The sequence below is a fragment of the Rhincodon typus genome, chromosome 14 (genome assembly GCF_021869965.1).
Source record: "Rhincodon typus isolate 14 chromosome 14, sRhiTyp1.1, whole genome shotgun sequence".
NCBI classification, from domain to species: Eukaryota; Metazoa; Chordata; class Chondrichthyes; order Orectolobiformes; family Rhincodontidae; genus Rhincodon; species Rhincodon typus.
In genome coordinates, this window is record NC_063345.1 from 18,122,220 (window position 1) to 18,137,602 (window position 15,383).

The 15,383-nt window shown below is 42.3% G+C and overlaps 1 protein-coding gene across 6 annotated transcripts in view; it reads left to right on the forward strand.

The window, feature by feature from the left end:
* The window catches only part of col4a5 (collagen, type IV, alpha 5 (Alport syndrome)), a 232,843-nt gene extending 217,715 nt beyond the window's left edge, over positions 1 to 15,128 (forward strand). For all 6 annotated transcript variants that reach the window (XM_048605093.1, XM_048605095.1, XM_048605092.1 and 3 more), the window contains 3 exons: positions 359 to 473; positions 10,015 to 10,187; positions 12,666 to 15,128. In XM_048605093.1, coding sequence (XP_048461050.1) covers positions 359 to 473; positions 10,015 to 10,187; positions 12,666 to 12,747 — 370 coding nt within the window. In that variant the 3' untranslated portion in view covers positions 12,748 to 15,128. The remainder of the gene's footprint in view (positions 1 to 358; positions 474 to 10,014; positions 10,188 to 12,665) is intronic.
* Positions 15,129 to 15,383: the final 255 nt, after the last annotated feature.

A 15,383-nucleotide genomic window follows, 5' to 3' on the forward strand; every position in this document is an offset into this window, starting at 1 on the left:
CCCCTTGACCTGTCCGTCCTCCCTGGACTGACCTATCTCCTCCCTACCTCCCCACCTACAATCACCTTTACTGGCTCCATCCCCGCCTCTTTGACCTGTCTGCCTCCTCTCCACCTATCTTCTCCTCTATCCATCTTCTATCCGCCTCCCCCTCTCTCCCGATTTATTTCAGAACCCCCTTCCCCTCCCCCATTTCTGAAGAAGGGTCTAGGCCCGAAACGTCAGCCTTCCTGCTCCTCTGATGCTGCTTGGCCTGCTGTGTTCATCCAGCTCTACACCTTGTTATCTCAGATTCTCCAGCATCTGCAGTTCCCACTATCTCTAATGTAAATGTTAATCTTGATTTTGCTTGTTACAGGTGCAGTGTATGTGAAGCCCCAGCATTAGTAATAGCCATTCACAGTCAGACTATTCAGATCCCACAATGTCCGGAGGGATGGAGCTCACTGTGGATTGGATACTCTTTCATGATGGTAGGCATTGATTTGACCTTTTTTTTGTGTTTCTTTGATTGCCTATCTACTTCAATTATCCCTTTCATCAGGATTATCAACACATCTTTTATAAAAGACTATGAGACACACAGGCGTCAAAGCTGTCCATAATTGTTTAGTGTTACAAGTTTGGAGGACAACAGTCTTGCATGTATTTTCTTGCTATTGGACTGGTTGGCAGGTGAATGCCTGCAGTGAGTGCCTCAAGACGGAAATCATGTAACTATCGCAGACCAGGAAGCACAGCATACAATTTCCAACCAACCTCCTCCTTTTCATGAAAATCAAGATAAAACAAACTTGCTTGGACTATCTTTTATGCTGAGTCACTCAGGTTACCTAGTACCCAACCAACTGTTCTCGTGCATTAGCAAAAGAGTTAGTCTCTCCTTTATCAGTCTCTTTACAGCATGCAGGCTATTGACGTTTGCTCTACTGTGCGCTGGTTAGAATGGTGTGCTCTCTGGTTTTATTTCATAATCTTCCCAGTTGACTCTGTCAACTTATGCTGTCGCCTAGACACCTCATTCCTTTAGTTGCATTAACTGTCATTTTTGTTTTTAATTTTGGTATCAATTCCCTTTGTACTCCTGCAGCTGGACCCTTTCTGTCTCATGCTGTTCGTTCACCTGTTTGTCAGTCAATGAAGCCTCGCAGTCATGTCACAGCATTAGGCTCTCGAATTAATCTGTTCTCTCAGTTGAGCATTATTCCTTCACAAGGTTTCTGATGAAGGATCTAGGCCCGAAACGTCAGCCTTTCTGCTCCTATGATGCTGCTTGGCCTGCTGTGTTCATCCACTCTGCACCTTGTTGCCTTGGATTCTCCAGCATCTGCAGTTCCTACTATCTCTTTACTTTTGAGAGTTTCAGTTTTGAATCACTGTCTGGTGTAACTTTACATAGGGTCTGCAAAGATCATTATGGTATAGGAAGCACCAGCACCAGTTTCTTTTTTCCTTTATTCATTCACAGGATGTGGGCATTAATAGCTAGGCCAGCCTTTATTACCCATCCCTAATTGCCCAGAGGGCAGTTAAGAGTCAATCACATTGCTGTGGGTCTGGAGTCACATGTAGGCCAGACCAGGTAAGGACAGCAGATTTCCTTCCCTAAAGGACATTGGTGAACCAGTGGGTTTTTCCCCTAACAATCGACAGTGGATTGATGGTCATCACTAGACTCTAAGGTCCAGATACTTATTGAATTCAAATTCCACTGTCTGCCATGGCAGGATTCAAACCTGGGTCCCCAGAGCATCACCTAGGTCTCTGGGTTAACAGTCCAGTGATAATACCACTAGGCTATCGCCTCCTCTGAGTTTAGCACTTCATATTCATTTGATGTTCTGGTTCTGCTGTTTTTCTCAGAAAAATTTCAAACCATTCATCTCCTTTAGACTTGACACTGTTAACCTGCTTTAAGTTGAGATTGAACCTTCGTCCATCTCTCTCCCATAGCCAAGCTTGATTGACAGAATTGTTTTCTGACATCTCTGTGGCAGTTGTCTCTATAGGCTTACTTGTCTTCCTACCTCAAAACTTATCTTGCAGTTAAAACACTATTTTACCCACACTGAACATGCTCTCTTCTGTTTTATGTGATGACCTCCACAATATTTGTAACTTGTCCTTTGGCCTTGATCTTTTTGCTGGTCCTTCTGTGGTCATTTGTTGCATTTCTCCACATTGTCGTCCTTAATAAATCCAACATAGTGGATAGGCCTGAGGTGCTTATCAAAATAGCCCACAGTTCTGGGATGTTTTTCCACATTGTGGACAATACCTGTCTGACCTCGCATGTATGCTTTGTGGCTGTTGATTTACAAGCACAGAGCTTCTGCACATGTTTGTACCTCCTTCTTCAAGCGAGAGATTCTTTTCTTTTAGCAGTTATGCTGTCATAGAATGATTTCTTGCCTTAGATGATCTTCTGGTTGTCCACATTCACAGGATTTGGTGAGCTATGTTAATGTGGTCATATACCTATCAATAGGTTCTTGTTCACTTAGAGCTTATTATTGAACGCATTCTGTTCATGTGTTGCATTCACCTTAGGTTTGAAGTGGGCCTTCAAGGCTTTAAAGTTTTTTGCAATGTGTTTTTGTTTCTGCTGTTTGAAGCGATTAATGCGCTTTGTAACTGTCTCTCTCCAACAGTAATAACAGTGTAGCTGCGCTAGCTTGTTAATTGAATCTGTCACGATCTCATAGCAAGTGGAAAAATGGCAGTTTGGTTTCATATTGCCTTTCAATTCAGGTGACACTGGGAGACAAAGACTTATACGTGATGTGTCTTACCTACTCTTTCAGCAGCAACCTGCGCCTTTGTTTCCTTTTCTGTGTCTTCTTGTGACTTGCAGCAGTTTCAAACAGCTCTAAACATTCCTAATTCTGCTTTTAGTAGCTGTGCTTCTGTGTAGCTCTTTGACACTCAGTCTCAGTGCTATTCTGGGACCATGTTACCAGCTCACAGGATAACAATCTTGTTTGTTCTGTCCCTTTATTAAATTGGTTATAAAATGGAAGCCTGTAGCGATTGTCCCGTGTCAGAGATCGCATGGCTAAAGGTAGAGTGCCAGAGGGATCAATGCTGGGACCACAATTATTTCCTATATTAATGGTTTGGATGAGAAAAATGAACGTACTATGGCCAGAGGCACACTGATGATGTTACCTAGCAGGGTAATGAAACGTCTGCAATCGAACACACTGGCACGGCGAGCAAGTCTACAACCTCATCCACAACCCGAGCTGCAGATCTTCTCAAAAACTTTAAATGGTGAGGTTTGTGGGTGATGTGAGATGGCAAATGGTGAGGATAACTCAAAGAGTCTACAGAGGGATACAGATAGGTTAAGCGAGTGGGAAAAAACTTGACTGATGGTATATAAGTTAGGAAAATGTGAAGTTATGCATTTTGGCAGAAAGAATGGAGGAGCTGAATATACTTAAAAGGAGAAAGACTGCAGAAAGCCACAAAGCAGAGCGATTTGAAAGTCCTTGTCCATGAACCACATAAAGCTAGCATCAAAGTTCAGGGGCTAATAGGGAAGGCAAATGGAATGTTGGCCTTCATTTCAAAGAGAATAGAGTATGAATGTAAGGAGGTTTTGCTAAAGCTGTATAAGAAACTAGCCAGATCACAGCTGGAATTCTGTGGAACATTTTGGGCCCATTAGCTAAGGAAAGCTCCACTCCATTGGAGGCAGCCCAAAGAGGGTTCACTAGGCTAAAATCAGGTATGGAGGGACTGTTTTATGAGGAGCAGTGAGTAAATTGGGCCTATAGACATTGGATTACAGAAGAATTAGAGGCCATTGAAAAATACAAGATCCTTAGATGACTTGGCAACGTAAATGCAGGAAAGGTTGTTTCCCCTTGTGGGAGAGTCTACGACCAGAAGATATAATCTCAGAATAAATGGTTGTACATTTAAGACAGCGGTGAGGAGGAATTTCTGCTTTCAGAGCGTTGTAAATCTGTGGAATTTTTTCCTGCAGAGGGCTATTGCTGGTCCTATTTTTTAGGGCCTTACGCTCAAGTGATATACACTAATCCCTGTTCTGCATCTAAATAGCATTGGAACCAAATTTCAAATAGGATTTTCTGTAGAAGTAGAAAGTTAGATGCAAAATATACAACAGAAAATCAAAATTATACTAACCTAAAATAAAATGCTGTTTCTCACAGAAGGGAAACTAATACTAGAAGGCATAGTTTCAGAATAAGGTGTCTCCTATTTAACATGATGAGGAATTCTTTCACTGAGGGTTGTTAATATTTGACAATGAGCAGGGGAGGCTAGGTCATTGTCCAACTCAGCCTTAAATATATTTAGATTTTTCATCAACAAGGAAGTCTTGGGTTTGAAACAGCAAGCAGGAAGGTGTTGTTATGGATATAATCACGTCAGCCACGATCTCTTTGGAAGATGGAGCAGGGTCAACATGGTTTTGTATGTGAGAATGCCATGCCCATGGCATTCGATGATATTGTAGATCAAAATTCCTCTGGCAGCTCCATGTGTAGTCTGCATCTCACATGCAGTACAACACAATCATGCATAACGCTTTGACTTAGCTATACCACAGGAAATCTCATATCCATTGAAGGACTAGAATTGTTATTTTACAGATTTCTATCACATGTTTAATTCTAGCTTGGGTGGAGGGTAAATACTGGCATGGAAGAGTTTGGTTAAATTACCTGTATAGTAATTTCTATTGGGTTGCTCAGTATGGCCCTCATAATTGTAAATCAGTGCATGGTATTCTCACATAAAAAAACCATGTTGACTCTCCCTAATCAGTCCTTGCCTTTCCAAATGCATGTAAATCCTGTCCCTCAGAATCTCCTCAAACAACTTGCCCACCACTGATGGAAGGCTCATTGGTCTGTAGTTCCCTGGCTTTTCTGTAACACCTTTCCTACATAATGGCACCAAATTAGCCACCCTCCAGTCTTCCAGCACCTCACTTGTGGCTACCGATGATACAAGTATCTCTGCGACAGGCCCAGCAATCACTTTCCTAGCTTCCCACAGAGTTCTAGGGTACACCTGATAAGGTCCCACAGATTTATCCACCTTTATGCATTTTAAGACATCCAGCTCCTCCTCTTCTGTAATATGGACACTTTTCAAGACATCACTATTTATTTCCCCAAATTCTCTCGCTTCCATATCCTTCTCCACAGTAACTACCAAAGCAAAATACTCATTTAGTATTGAAATAACTCCACAGAGGCTGATATCCCATCACCAGGTCACCCTTTATTTACACATGGAGAGTCCTTGACACTGATCTGGGACTCCCTGATTGGACTAGATTTAACAGCCCCAGTCAGGGGTCCACCTGGCTGACCTCGTTACAATCACTACAAGTATCTCACTCATTTCCTGCAGTTTCCACACTTAAATGGCTTAGTTGCTCTTTAAGGGACCCTATTCTTTCCCTAGTTACTATTTTTCTTTAAATGTATTTGTAGAATATCTTGGATTTCAAATGCCAAAGATTTCACATGTCCTGTTTTTCCCTCCTCAGTTCCCTGATAATCCTCTTAAATATACTCCTGCTGCCGTTATACTCCTCCAGGCTTTCACTCCCAGCTGTCTATACCTGACATATGCCTCTCTTTTCTTGACTGGAGCCTCAATTTCTCTAGTCATCCAGCATTCCCTACACCTACCAGCCTTGCACTTCATACTAACAGGAACATACTATCTCTGAACTCTTGTTACCTCATTCTTAAAGGCCTCCCAGTATCCAAGTGTCCCTTTACCTGTGAATAGCCTCTTCCAATCAACTTTTGAAAGTTCTTTCCTAATAGCGTCAAAGTTGGTATTATTCTATCTTAGAACCTTAACTCTTAGATCAGGTCTGTCCTTTTCCATCATTATTTCAAAACCAGTAGAATTATGATCACTGACCCCAAAGTGCTCCCCACTGACACCTCAGTCACTTGCTCTGCCTTATTTCCCAAGAGAATGTCAAGTTTTGCCCCTTCTCTAGTAAGTATATGCACATTCTAAATAACAAAATACTCTCGTACACACTTAACGAATTCCTCTGCATCCAAACCCTTAACACTATGGCAGTCCCAGTCTATGTTTGGAAAGTTAAAATGTCCTACCATTGCAACTCTATTATTCTTCCAGATAACTGAGATCTCCTTACATATTTGCTTCTCGGTTTCCTGCTGACTATTTGGGGGCCTACAGTGCAATCCCAATAAGGTGATCTTCCCTTTCTTATTTTTAAGTTCCACCCATATAACTTCAATGGACATTCGCTCAGGAATATCTTCACTAACAAAAACAGAAATTGCTCGAAAAGCTCAGCAGGTCTGGCAGCATCCATGGAGAGAAATCGGACTTAACGTTCCTCGGAACTCTTTCGGTTTTTATGCCCTCTCTAAGTACAGCTTTAATGTTATCCCTAACCAAAAACTTCACTCCCCCTCCTCTCTTGCCCCCCTTTCAATCCTTCCTATAGCAACTATACCCTGGAATATTAAGCTGCTAGTCCTGCCCCTCTCTGAGCCACGTCTCTGTAGTAGCTATGATATCCCAGTCCCATGTTCCCAACCATGCCCTGAATTCACCTGCCTTACCTGTCAGGCCTCTTGCATTGAAATAAATGCAGTTTAATTTATCAGCCTTACCTTGTTGTCTGCCTTGACTATTTAACTTGCTTTTCTTCTCGACTATATCAGCCTCAGACTTATCTCTTCTCTCACTATCTCTTTGAATCCCCTCCACCTCCTACTAGTTTAAAGCCTCCCGAGTAGCACTGGCAAATCTCCACACCAGGGTCTTGGTCATCTTCCAATGCGGGTGTAACGTGTCCTTCTTATATAGGTCACTTCTACCCCAGAAGAGATCCCAATAGTCCAAAAATGTGAATCCCTGCCCTCTGCACCAGCTCCTCAGCCATGCATTCATCTACTCTCACTAGCTCATGGCACTGGGAGTAATCCAGACATTACTACCCTCAAAGACCTACTTTTTAACTTCCTACCTAATTTCCAAACCAATGTGTAGAATGATCTCCTACTGGTCCGTCTCCCCATTGAGAATATTCTGCAATCTCTTCAAGACATCCTTGATCTTGACACCAGGAGGGGGGGGCAACACACTATTCTGATGTCTCACTGTTGTCCACAGAAACATCTGCTTGCACCCCTGACTAGAGAGTCCCCTATCACAATCGATCACTTGGAACCTGACATAGCCCATGTTACAGCAGAGCAAGTCTCAGTACCAGAAACCTGGCCGTCAGTGCTATATTCCACTGTCAGTTGACCCCTGACATTATCCAAAACAGCATACTTGTTTGATTTGGGGATAGCCACAGAAGACTCCTGCACTACCTGCCTACCCCTCCTACCATTCCTAGCAGTAAACTATCTATCTGACTGTATCTGCAGTTTTTCAGCCTTCCTGAAACTACTATCCATCACACCGCCCCGGCTTCTGTAAATTCCTCATTACCACTAACTGGAGCTCCAACCGATCCGCGCAATCTGATAGGATTCACATCCAAACACACTTCCTGAAGACATAATCTCCCTCATCTCCTACATCCGACAGGAAGAGCACATCACTCTATTAAAACCATTTCTACACCTTAAACAATGTACAAACCGAGAATATACCCAAAAAACAATCACAACTCACTTCCTCAAAAACTCAGCGTTAGCACAGTCTTACTGCTCAAAAACACTGCTGAAGGATAACTTAATACCTATCTTTTATATTAAAAATTAATCAAGGGACAGATCTCAATAAAACATTTTTAAAAACCCTCGCCCTATGCGCTGTTGTAGATTTACAAAAAAGACTAACAGATTACCATATATAAGTTTTATAAGTCTTTAAATAAAATGTGTAGCTCATTAGGCTCTGAAATCACTGATCACTCCCGGCTGCTGTGTATAGTTCTGATATTTAGATCTCCCGACATCAGCTGTGAAACTGCGCTGCACCGTTTGTTTTACTTTGACCGATCTCCAGAGACGTTTGTAATTTCACAGTCAGTCAGCTGTGAGAGTTCACAGCTTGATTCTTTTGATGTAATCTAGTTGATCTCTAGAGCCATTCTCTGACCTCTCCACATGGTTACTCTCCTAAAACTTCATCCCATGCAGTAAGACATTAAAAGGTTATAGGAAAGAAAGCAGGAGATGAGGGTCATCAGATCAGCCATGATCTCATTGAATGGCAGTGCAGACACGATGGGCTGATTATCCTGTTTCTGCTCCTATGTCTTATGGTCATGGTCTTATTGCAAGAAGCACATTAATATAATTTTCGTTCAAACATTGAGATAATGAGAATCACAGTCTTCATTAAAGTGGTCCCTTTTCCATAACATGGTTCACAGCCCCTCAGAAGAATTGTAGACCTTAGCATGGATTTGAGAACATTTCAAAGGTATGTTCAAGGTATTTGACCCATTGCTCCTCCATACCAACTCAATATCAACTCAACCCCTCCACCTACCCCCATGCCCTCTTATAGGCCCTATGCAAAATTGTTGCAAACACATGCCCACATTCCCCCTGCCCCCCACACACCCGACCTACCCATCAAATGCTCCATGCCAACTCCTTGCCTTGCATGCCCATTCTTCCAGTTTGCTTGGGAGCGTGGAGGAGGCATAGACAGTGGATGGTGTTTGGAGGGATGATAGATGTGAAGGATTAGGGCTCTCTATGTGAGATCCTCAAATGTGAGAGTTGCCAAGTAGCTTTGCTACACGGCTGGGTGAGGAGGCAGGCTCCTGCTCAATCTCAGTTGAAATAGGGATCAAGCCCATGCTATGGGAGGTGATGGCCTAGTGGTATTATTGCTGGACTGCTAATCCAGAGACCCAGATAATGTTCTGGGGTCCTGGGTTCAAATCCTGCCATGGCAGAGAGTGGAATTTGAATTCAACAAATATCTGGAAGTAAGAGTCTAATGATGACCATGAATCCATTGTCGATTGTCAGAAACACCCATCTGGTTCACTAACGTCCTTTAGGGAAGGAAACTGCCATCCTTACCTGGTCTGGCCTATGTGTGACTCCAGACCCACAGCAATGTGGTTGACTCTTAACTGCCCTCTGGGCAATTAGGGATGGGCAATAAATGCTGCCTAGCCAGCGATGCCCTCACCCCATGAATGAATAAAGAAAGGAAAAGGCACCATTTTGAATCTCACACTAGCTGTGAACCACCTCTTCCTCCAAGGTGAGGGCCAGAAGGCCTAAAATATAAAATCCTAGGGAGCTCAGGTGTACTCTTTAACCAGCTGCCTTGGCACTTGGCCAACCCAAAGGCAACCTCAGGTCTTCTTCCAGGAGCCGTGGCCTAACTCTGACATGCATCTCCCTGCCCGGACATGAAGATCCCACCACTTGAAGACCTTTCTACTGAGTCTCTTCCCTATATGAGAAACCGTGCTGAGGCTTCAGAATTTCTTTTCATCACCATACCCAGATCCTGCTTTATATGTTGAGGTTGGAAAAACACAGCAGGTCAGACAGCATCTGAGAAGCAGATAAGTCAATGTTTTGGGCCAAAACCCTTCGTCAGGACTGGGGACAGATGAAGGGTCCCGACGAAGGGTTTCGGCCCAAAACGTTGACTTACCTGCTCCTCGGATGCTGTCTGACCTACTATGCTTTTCCAGCCTCACACCTATAGATTCTGGCTTCCACTATCTGCAATCCTTATTGTCTCCTGTTTTACATGTTGTTGGAATTGGAAATGACAAAGTTTAAACTGCCAAACTCCTGTCAAACACGTTGGAACACATCACCCATGTGAGGCAGTTGTGTGGACCTAATTTTCATGCCCATCAACAGTATGCTTAGCCGTTCCAATGGTGCTGCTCCTGATTGGGGATTTGGGCTGACTAACTTGCACCCAAACTAACATTCAAAGGTTAATAACATTAGCAAACATGACACCTAACCATTAAATGTGTTGAAATGTCAAACAAATGTCTTCTGTTTGGTTTTGTTGCTATTCAAGCACACCAGTGCTGGTGCTGAAGGATCAGGCCAAGCTTTAGCTTCTCCTGGTTCCTGCCTGGAGGAATTCCGATCTGCACCATTCATCGAATGCCACGGTCGAGGCACGTGCAACTATTATGCCAACTCGTACAGTTTCTGGCTAGCCACAGTTGAAACAGTGGAGATGTTCAGGTGAGAGATATCTTAATTTGGAGCAATGAGTTATGTGCACCTTTGAGTGCAAATGTCTTATCTGCCTATTGCCGATGGTACAATTGCTAAACAGTTTACTGTTGCTGTTTATGAGAGAGTATTTTTTGTTTGTAAATGAAGCTGTTGCATTTTCTCAAGTTGTATTTCCACATTACCAGAAAACCTCTGGTTAACTCACTTAAGTGGTCACTCTTTAGATGTAAAACTTGGCAGCAAATGTTAGACTCTAGTGTTTAACATTTGGAAGATGGATTAGATTTTCCACCCAACTCCCCATGACAAATCATCTTGACAATGAGATCCTTCTGCCATGAGTAAAATTAAACTGTCTCTAGAAGTGAGCGTATTGAATGGTGGAGCAGGCCTGGATGGCTGAATGGTCTCCTGCTGCTCCTGTTTTCTATGTTTCTGTGTTTACTGCATGGCCCCTGCTCCTCAAAGCTGGCTGAAACCACCACCACCACCACCACCACCAATGCCTCCCCGAACCACCAGCCACCACCCCCCCACCCCCCAACCCTCAAGCGACTGTCTCCCATGTCCGTGCATGGACCTGAAAATTGACCCTGCAATGTCTGAATGCTTTCTTGTTTTTTTTTCATTCATCAGTAAGGTCCTCAATTGTTGCCCATTTGAAGTTACTCTTGAAAAGGTGGTGGTGAACTGTACTCTTAAACTGCTGCAGTCTGTGTGATGAGGGGCACCCACAGTGCTATTAGGAAGTGAGTTCCAGGATTTTGAATATGAAGAAACAGGAATATAACACAATGGCTCAGTGGTTTGCGCTGCTGCCTCACAGTGCTACAGACCTAGGTTCGATTGCACATCAGGCAACTGTCTGTGAGGAGTTTGCGCGATCCCCCATGTCTGTGTGGGCTTCCTCTGGGTGCTCTGGTTTCCTTCAACAGTCCAAAGACATGCAGGCTAGGTGGATTGACCATGCTAAATTGACATAATATGCAGGGATGTGCAGGCTAGATGGATTTAGCCATGGGAAACGCAGGGTTACAGGGATCATGTTGGTGGTGGGGCGGGTTGGGGGAGGGGGGAGTCTAGGTGGGATATTCTTCAGAAAGTAAGTGTGGACTTGATGGGCTGAATGGCCTGCTTCCACACTGTAGGGATTCTATGATTCTGTGATTTTAAGTTAGGATGGCTTAAAGGAAAGCCTGTGGGTGGAGATTTCTCATACATCCACTGCTTTATCCTCCTAACTGGTGGAGGTCAAGAGCTTGGATGATGCTATTACAGGAGCCTGTGTGAATTGCTGCAGTGTATCCTGTAGATGTGCACACTGCTGGAACTATGCACAGATTGTGAAGGAGTGAATGTTTCAGGCGATGGATGGGTTATTGATCAAGTAGGATCCTTTGCAATGGGTCATGCTGAGCTTCTTGAATATTGTTGGAGCTGCACTCATCCAAGCACATGGAGAATATTCATAACATTCCTGACTTGTGCCTTGTAAATGATGGACAGCTTTTGAGGAGTCAGGAGGTGAGTTATTCATGATAGAATTCCTAGCCTCTAACCTGATCTTGTAGCATTGTTATTTATGTAGCTGGTCCACTTGGGTTTTTGGTCAATTGTAAGCCCCCAGGATGTTGATGGTGGGAAATTAAGTGAGGCACTGCAGTTAATTGGAGATGGTCAGATTCGTTCTTGCTGGAGATAATCATTACCTGGCACTTGTGCGATGGAAATGTTTCTAACCATTTATCAGCGCCAGCATGAAGGTTATCCAAGTCTTGCTGCCCCCAAGCATAGACTGGTTGAGTGTCTGACAAATTGCAGCAGTACTCAGCACTATACGATCATCAACAAATACTCTCAACCTCAACTTTATGTTGGAGGGGAGGTCATAAATGAAGCTGCGAAGGAGTTTTAGGCCTAGGACCCAACTTCACCATCCAGAGGACTCCTGCAGTGATGTTTTAGGAATGAGATGATTGAGCTCCAACAAGCACAACCGTCTTCCTTTGTACTAGGTGTGACTCCAACCAGTGGGCAATCTTCTCCCAGTTCCATTTAATGTCAAATTTGCGAGGGATTGGTGCAACACATGATCATACGTTGCCTTGAATTTGAGCACAGTTACTCTCACCTCTTGAATTCAGCTCTTTTGTTCTTATTTGAACAAGTTGGCATGGATATCATATGATGTTATAATCTGAACCCCCCCCCTCACTGTGACTGCAATTGAACAGCCTGCAAAACCTCAGGGCGTGTCTTCTAGTTTGTGGGAGTGCCTTATGGGGAGGTGGGTGTGTTAGTGGTGGGATGTATAGAAGGGTGACTTTTTTTGTGCAGGTGCCTCTCCAACCAGTGGTTCTTTAACACATTGCCATAAATCTCTGTATCCTGCTTTTCTAGACTTCTACTCATGGGTACAGCTTCTCTCCAACTATTCTAATTAGACACCTCATAGTTTTTGCTTCTCTCTCTTTTTTACAACAGTAAACCGCAGCCTGAGACTCTAAAAGCGGGTGAACTCCGAACACGTGTGAGCCGCTGTCAAGTATGTATGAAAAGGACGTAATGCATTGGCTTCCGACATTGAGACAACAAGAGAAATCGGCTGAGAAGAAAAAATCCAGCTCAATAAGTAAAAACTGTAGGGCGCTCTGTCTTCCATTTACAATGGTGCTACTGTGCGAAGCAAAAACAAACACAAAAAAAAACAAAACAAAAAATAACTGTTCATACATAACATTTGTACGTACCTCATGTAAAGAGTAATCAGTGCATTTTGGAAAGGAACAAGCGAGAAACTGCAGTGTTGTGGAATGAGAAACAGTGGTGCTCCTGTTCTTCTGATTATGAGTGGGAAGAGGTGACCCCCTGAAATGGCACTTTCTTCAATTTAAGAGTAATGCACTGAAAACACTACAACAACAAGACTGCTTACACCAACATTATATTTCTGTTTGTTTTTGAAAGCAACTTTTTCTCATGGTGCTACTAACCAACTACTGCATCCAGGTTCTTAAATATTAATAATTAATAATCAACCTGTTATTTCCTTGTTTTTTTTTGTAAGTACTGAAAAATGTGTATATGATGTATCCAGGCTTTAATCACTTGAAGAATTTCAGCATCACAGTTATCACCAATTTGTGCTTCACATATTACCAGCTCAATTAGTATTTTTACCTATTTTTGTTAAAAGTAACAGAATTGTGGAAAAATGCAGTATTTTATATTGGATTCACTTTACGGGATTTCCCACTTTACTATCAAACTACTGATTTTTTTTTTGCTTTTTAAAGACAATTTGAAAATTATCCTTCCTCCCACCCCTTTGTCCTTTTCAAACATTATGGGCTGCAGATTTCAGTTAATAAATTTTTTTTGGAAATTGTAAAAAGTTGTATTTGTAGTTATGATCAGGGTTTTTAATATGGAAAAAATATACACTGTGCTACATAATTACAGCTTTTCTAAAGGGCCTTTAAATGTTAAATATACTTTTTTGTATTGTCTGAAATTATGTAAAATGATTAGCCATAAGAAGTGCCTGTGAAGAGAGACTGAACTGTGTTTATAAACCATTTGCATTCAAATCGTACCCCCACTCTATGCTAGCTTTCTGCCTTCCTCCTAGCATTGTTACCATACAGCAAACACAAAAAGGTTACCAAAGGTTCTTTTATTTTACTTCAGCAAAGATATATCTCTCTCCAAAAGTGTTCTTTCTTGTATATTATCCAGGACAATTCCAAACAACTTTATAAAACAAAAAATACAAAAGAAAAAACACAAATCTGAAATAAAGGAAACATTGACTTAAAGTTGCGTTGTCTAACTATTCTTTTTATTAACTTAGAAAAGTGATTTGTAATTTTATTCTCTTGTTTTAGCTGTTATTAGTTAGTTTTCCATTCCCACCCACATCCGATCCAACCGTATATGATCACCCACCTTTACAGACCATGTGTCCCAATAGCCTCATTAATTGCAGTGTATTGATGAATGACAATAGTAATCCAAAGTCCCACAACACAACACCTACAGTGCAAGTTCGTGTGCCAGTTTCACAGTCTGCCTGCTGTATACTGTGCTTGCCCAGCTGTACTGTTATTTTCAGCTCTTAAGAATGTTGCTGTACAGCCACTGACCTGTAGTCTGTTGGAGACCTTTTGCCTCTCTTCAGTTAGCTGGCTGTAACCTAGAAATTTGTTATGGTCCATTCTTGTGCACACAGCCAATGATGGTGCACTGATGGTTATTGACTGAAATTTGGTTCAATTGGACATTATTTGGACAAGCTGCTAGCACTTTCCACACCTCCTCAGGTATGTCCACCAATTTACATTATCGAATGTCAGGCCTTTGACTTGCCAGCAGCAGTACTAAGCAGTACAGTCAATGGGCTGAATGGCCTTCTTCTGCACCAAAGCAATTCTGTGATTCTGCAAAGATGCATGGAGCTGGGGCTGGGTCAGAAATGGAATGAACTGATTGTCAGCACTTTGAAATCACTGGAACACTGCTGTCTCTAGAACAGTGGTTCCTGTTCTACATTACACTGTCCAGTTTGGCACTGGAGCTTTAAAACATGTATTAGGTTCCTCATTAACATGAGAAAGGACTAAATGTCTACTTATCGTGGCCACAGGAGATGCCTAAACTATGACTGTGATTCATGCCTAATGCACAGCCACAGTTATTTATCCACTCAATTTTAAAAGGCCCTTGAAAAGTTGTGGAAATAATTCTAGATGTCTTTATATCCAATTATTAGGATGGTGTTTTGATGAGGATGATGCAGATCAAGTAACCTCAGGCTGATTGCATGTAATGTCACCAAACTTTATACCCAACCGTCCTGGATTGTTTTCCTGAAGTAGTGAATCTTTCTCTTTTAAAAGCCTGATTTACAAAAAAAGAAACCAAATAAAGATTTACTATGAAAATGCTTCCCATGATTATTGTTTTGTTTCACCTTGAATTCTAAAACAATATTTAGACCATAGTGCAGTTCTCATCTGTGTTTCTTCTTCTATATTTGCAACTTAAAGCCTCCCAACGCTGGGTGAATCCAGCCCTTCGTATATTAATGTGTCATCCCACTTTAAACTGTTTTATTATAGTTTGCAGCAGATACAAGCCCACAGGAAGGAACTGATTATTATTCAAGATAATTGACCTATGTTATTGGGAGAAACTGGAAAG